This window comes from Agelaius phoeniceus, chromosome 15, assembly GCF_051311805.1.
Source record: "Agelaius phoeniceus isolate bAgePho1 chromosome 15, bAgePho1.hap1, whole genome shotgun sequence".
Classification (NCBI taxonomy): domain Eukaryota; kingdom Metazoa; phylum Chordata; class Aves; order Passeriformes; family Icteridae; genus Agelaius; species Agelaius phoeniceus.
Genome location: NC_135279.1, coordinates 263760 through 269759, shown reverse-complemented (window position 1 = coordinate 269759; position 6000 = coordinate 263760). Strand labels below are relative to the sequence as shown.

The 6000-nt window shown below is 53.2% G+C and overlaps 1 protein-coding gene across 2 annotated transcripts in view; it reads right to left on the bottom strand.

Moving 5' to 3' along the window:
* The window catches only part of DPYSL3 (dihydropyrimidinase like 3), a 28453-nt gene continuing 22453 nt past the window's right edge, over nucleotides 1-6000 (bottom strand). For both annotated transcript variants that reach the window (XM_054642712.2, XM_054642713.2), the window contains exons 9-14: nucleotides 5508-5664; nucleotides 3119-3260; nucleotides 2602-2772; nucleotides 1835-2014; nucleotides 1141-1303; nucleotides 1-691 (exon numbers count right to left, since the gene is read on the bottom strand). In XM_054642712.2, coding sequence (XP_054498687.2) covers nucleotides 603-691; nucleotides 1141-1303; nucleotides 1835-2014; nucleotides 2602-2772; nucleotides 3119-3260; nucleotides 5508-5664 — 902 coding nt within the window. In that variant the 3' untranslated portion in view covers nucleotides 1-602. The remainder of the gene's footprint in view (nucleotides 692-1140; nucleotides 1304-1834; nucleotides 2015-2601; nucleotides 2773-3118; nucleotides 3261-5507; nucleotides 5665-6000) is intronic.

The following is a 6000-nucleotide window of genomic DNA, read 5'->3' as shown; positions in this document are numbered from 1 at the left end:
TGTTTGAAGGAACAACTGTTTTTTTAATAAAGTGTACAAAGTAGTAAAACTCCTTACACAAGGTGCTGTGACAGCTGTTACAGAGATGATTCGAGCTCCCCCACAGGCCTCATGATGAAACGCCAGAGCATTGGGTGGAGATGAAGGAGATGAATGTGACAGACCCACCTCTCCCTACGAGCTCAGTGCACCTGCCCTCCCCATCTGACATCCTGCCTCCGGCCAGACCCTGCCCCTCACCTGCCTGGCCGGGTCGCCCTGTGGGCCATTCCCACTGTCCCACACCACGGCATCCCACACACGTTCAACACCAATAACATTGAACCGAGCAACCTGTCCGAGCAGCATGCATACAGAGAGGAAGAGCAAAACACAACCCAACCAAACCCACAACAGTAACAACAACAGAACTTTAAGGCTATGCAAAAACAAAATGAAGCAACATCTTTAAAGCTAGGTAGCAAGTAGCATTTGTGAAACATAAGGCTTGAGGCTTATTGATTCTTCAGAACAGGTTTATTTCTTTTCATTCTTCAACACCAATGTACCATTTTTCCTCCTTTGCTTGAACAGGGGTTTTGTTTCCTCCTCAGCCGGGACATTTAGCTCAGGGAGGTGATGTTGGAGCGGCCTCCCGGGGGCGCGACAATGCGCTTGCTTGCCGAGCGCATGCCTTCATCAACCTGGGTACCTGGGATAGGATGAGACAGTACAAAGGGAACGGGGAAAGTAAAGTTAAGAGCATCTTCTTCACAGACTGAGCAGTCAGGCAGCCTGGAGTCCTGCCAAGGCCCTCCAGAGGCTATCTACTGCAACCCGCTCCCTCTCCAACTCCAGCAGCAACTCAGAGCCGCAGTGGCTTTAAAGTCTCTGCAGATTCTTTGTGAACAGACCCACACAGCAGGAACAGCATCGGATGCTGTGCTGGCCTCCACGGCCACGGTGGCATCCAGGCAGTCTGACTGGCTACTCCTGCGAGGTGCAGCTCCAGCCATGTCCTTTAAGGGACACACGGGATCTTGCCCTGCCATGATCCACTCTCGTGCTCACCTTGCCGTAGGCCCCTTGCCCCAGGCCAGGGACAGGGACATATGGCCAGTGGCTCTGCCCTCTCCCAGCCCACCCACAACACGGACTCACCTGACAGGCTGAATCCAGACTGATGGAGATTCCTGACGGGCGGGGTCTGCCGTGTGGGGGACCCCCTAGTTGACCCCGCAGGGGTACCCCCCTTGGGGGTGGTGGTCAGGTCAAACACGGGTCCGTCGTACAAGCCCCGGGGCACAGCATGCACCTCTGCCATCTGTCACCAGAGAGAAGAGCACAATGACACTTATCTGAGCCCAGGGAACGTCAAGCTCCAGCCATCCACCCGCTCCTTAGTCCCCCTGCAGAAGGATGTCACATTGCTACAGGCCTGCAGCACTGAGGGCTGGCACAGCCCCACTGCCCTGTAAGGTGTGCAGAGCCAGTGCAAGAGGCTATCCCCCAGATGGGATTTATGCTGCACAAATCAGGGAGGAGAAGGCGATTTCGGCCAATCTCTTCATTTTAAACAGTGTTTCCCTCCAGACTCCTGATGCAGCAGGATAGGATGAAGAGAGACATTACCACTGCTAACCTTAAGGAGCATCTGTCTCCACCATGGCACATCACTAACACAAAGGGCTCCCTAACCAAGCCTCAGTTATTTTGTATATTCAAAATACACCAGGAATTTGCAGCACTGCTTACAGGGTCCAGCAAGAACAGCAAATGAAAACCAACCAGTTACTAAGAGCAATTTAGGCTACCAATAACCCAACTCTGTCTCCTGGCATCCCCACCTCCTCACCTTCCTCCTGGCTTTGATGCGCTTGTAGACGTAGTCAGGGAAAGGGCTGCTGGGCAGGAATCGTCCAGTCCCCTGGGTCACATGCAGGTTGCCATCCTCCAGCATGATCTTCCCCTGGCATATGACAACCAGTGGGGCCCCACGGAGCTCCATCCCCTCAAAGATGTTGTATTCAGCCACCTGCAGCAACCCCAGGATGATGGTCAAGAGGGACAAGAGCACTGCCTGCCCACTCAGGGTGGGTCAGTCCCCACACCTCACTGCTGGAGTCACCAATGCAGGCAGAAGACACCCCTAAAGCCTTGCATGCTCAGAGGCCTCCTGTAGCTCACTAGCCCATCACAGTAAAAGCCCACCAGAATCCCCAACATGAACCAGGACCTGCTGGTTTGAAGCTCAGCATGAGGAAGAACTCCCAGAGCAGACAAAGCAGGACCTAGGCTTGAGGTAAGGCACAAACAAAGCACTGTGACAATGCCAGGAAAAGTATTTGTCCTGGAAGAGGAACCAAGGTAAGGAGAAATGTGTGTCTTTCCACCTGCATAGGCCAGGGTCAGGAGAAGAATACTCAAGCAGGGGGAAAAAAGCCCCATGTGCCTAGGGCACATGGACATTCAATCCCTAGTCACAACAGGCACTGCCTAGAGCCTGGGCTCAGTCCCTCCTCCTCAGAGCCAAGCAGGACAGTACCAGGCTCCCAGCAGCCAGGCCACAAAACTACTCACCCACCACCCTCCAGCATTCACACAGAAGAGCAGAGGACTTACAGATTGATGGGTTTTTGCTGTGATGATTTTTACTGCATCAGGATCCCATATAACCAGATCGCTGTCCGAGCCCACTGCTATTCTCCCTTTTCGTGGATACAGGTTGAAGATTTTGGCAGCATTAGTGCTTGTCACAGCCACAAACTGGTTTTCATCCATCTTTCCAGTGGCCTGCACACACACAAAGAGAACTAAGTCCATCTATGGGGAAAGGGTGAGTAAGAGCCCTGGGAAGCACCTTCCTCACTCCCACACAAGGCGCTGGCTGGCTGGGCCCAAGCTTCTGAGGCTGATCTTACTAGCTAGTGCCAGACAGACCAAGAACTGGGGGCACAGTTACAGCTTCTGGATGTTCACCCCAAGCCTGCAACAGCCACCTCTCCTGCCCCAGCTTGATTTGACTCTCAAAGCCAGAGAGGGAACAAGCTGGGTGCCCAGCTCTACGGGGCAGCAGCATGGGTGTGTGAGATGGCAACCACCTCTTCCCACTCTGCCCCTTCCCTGGTTGGACTCTCACCACGGCCTTGTCCCAGATGACAGACATTCGTTCCTCTATGCCATTGGTTCCTTCTGGGATTGCTGTGAAGTTGTCTTTCCCAATGGCTTTCTGCGCAGTGCTGAAGGTACAGTGGGCGCTTCCTGACACCTGCAGATCACCACTGCAGAGGGGTGGAACAAACCCACTGTCAGTCGTTTGCAGTCAGACAGCAACAGAGACATGACAGATATGGATTTCCTCTGGCCACAAGCAGCCCCCAGCTCAGTGTTTTTACTCTGCACCCTCATTTCCACAGTCCCTCAGCCTGAAGACTTCCACCTGACCCAGCCCCTGGGGCAGCTGTGTCACATGGGGGCAAGAGACCTCTGCCATGCTGTGCCACCCACCCGAGCATGGACAGCATCCTGCACAAAGGAAAAGCCAACAGCTCAGGTCCTAGGCAACATGGTGGTCTTTTGTCAGGCCAGAAGATGTCCTTTCCTACTGGACTCCATTTCTGGCAGTTTGTCAGGTCTGCTTGAGAGAACCCTTCTGCCACACAGGGAGGAAGAGGCCTCCCTGCTCCAGGGCTGTCTCCCAGTTGCACAAGCCAGCCCTTGCATTGTGCACTGACAGCTCCTGCATGCTGAGGGCTAGCACAGTCCTCCCCCACCCTATGAAAGCCTGCTGCACTGGGATGGAGGGAGTTGGGAGTGCCCAGAAGCAGCTCTCTGCTTCACTGAGGCCCCGCCACCCTCTGCCCAAAGGGGTACCTGGACGGAGAGATTCCTAGGAGTGGGATGGGTCAGGGTATGAGGAAGACAACTGAGCTGCCCACAGACAAGGCAGGGCAAGCAGCTGTCCATGGCTCCCTGAAGTCATCCAGCTGCTGCTCGGTCCTCAGGAAACATTGGACAGGCAGTAATTGGAAAGTCATTGCTGCCAGGCAAAAGGAAGCAGACCAAGGCAGGCCAGCTCCCAGCACTGCCTGCATGAGGCAAGGGGGCTCAAGCACCTCAACAGTGCAGACAGTGACTCTCCTTGAGGCTGCAAATCTGCTCTAATCCACTGGTAATCTCCACCTTCCTCTGACCATTTCTGCCATATGTCTGATGAACTGTACAGACAGAGGCCCAGAACGATGAGACAACATGATTCCTGCTGGAGACAAACAAGCCATCCAGCCCAGCTGGAACCTCACAGTCTCTCCTCCTGCTGCAGCCTCACAGAAAATGGTATGGCAGAGGTGTCAGGACAGACACCTATGAGCTGCAGGGACCAAGAATTGCTTGTGTCTTCTTTGAGTACTGGGCTACATTGGAAGTGGAAGGTAAGGAGTAGAAAACCAGTTCAGAAGCTGGGCTCACATTTCCTTGCCACTTGTGAAGACCTGCACCTATATAATACATCCAGTATGCGCTGAGGTGTCTCTTGTTCATTGACAAATGAACACCTCATGGAAAATGCAGAGTAAACTGCATACTCAAACTGTAAATGCACTGGCACTTCTCTTACACCCAGACACGCCATCTCCACTCTGGCACAACCCAGGTTTATCCTACCATGCCCTGCTGGAGACACCTCTTAGTGACCCCTCATCCCTTGTTCATCTTGGTAGAGATGTTTCCAGCATTACCTCAAAGGACATTTCCATTTACAGCCCTCTCAGTGTCAGCCATTCCCCTGGCTAACAGATCAGGCAGCACAGGCACAACTGATGTACAAACATGGGCTGAGAGTGGAGGGGGATGGACACATGGCACACAGACAGGGCAGAAACATCCAGTGTCCTCAGCTGCTGTGCTGGCCTTGCCAGTGAGAGAATGGAGTGTAACTGTGAAAGGTCATTGCAAATTGCTGAAGTGCTTTTTTGGTTTGTCTTTGTTTTCACAAAATCCTTTCTTTACCCTCTTGCATTCAGGATGAAAAAACAACCTGCCATCCCAGCCAGATGTGCAGGAGCTGCTCCTGAAGGTCTCCTGCACTGTGCAGGCTCTGCTACTGCTCCGCTGTATAGGTGTGTGAATATATCTGCTTTGTATTTGACTGGGGTTCCTAGCAGCCTGTCTAACCTGTAATGCTCTCCATGCTGGTGCAGCATCCCAATTCAAGCATCCATTCCCCACTTCTCCAGCTCGGTGAATCCTTCCACTGACAAGTCTGTTTTAGCTTGTCCTCATTTCTCTGTCTTCTTCAGGGCTTTTAAAATGGTTCATGACTACTGGTATTTTTCTCATTAGTGATGTTAAGCTTAACATGTCCTCCCTCCACTCTTGAGGACAAACCAACATGGCTTGGGGTCAGAGCCATTTCACTGCTGAGTTAATTACATACCTACAGTGAAGTGGTTCAGGCTGGACTAACCTCTTTCTTCCCTATCCAGAGTCCACTTTCTCCTAGCAGTACCCCCAGCAGAGCTGTCACTCACCTGGCCAGGAGGGAGTTAAGGTAGTCAGGAGTGGTTGGGTCTGGGCTCAGTGGCGGAGAGACCACAAACGCTGCAGCCTTTGCCCAGTTCTTGCTCCAGTAGTGTGTTCCATCAGTGCCCAGACTGGCCGTGATGGGCTCACCAAACACCACAATGCCTGCAGAAGGGCACAGAAAGAGCAGTGTTTAGGTGGAGCCTGGTGGCAGGCTCTGCTCCACAGCACTACCAACAGCCTGCAATGTCCTGAGAATACCCAGACCCACGCCATCACCATAGGGTCCTCCTGCTCAAGGGCACAAATCCTTCATGCACCAGAATCCCCCTTCACACCTCCAGGGGCAGGGGCACAGAGCCCACTTAATAGAGCCATGCACATGCCTGCACTTGTGGGGCATCTCTGTGCTCCAGCACCACTGACAAATGGAGCTCCCAGCCGCCCGAAAAGGCACCCAAGCACTTCCAAGGGGCGAGCAATTCAAAGGGAGGCCAGAGC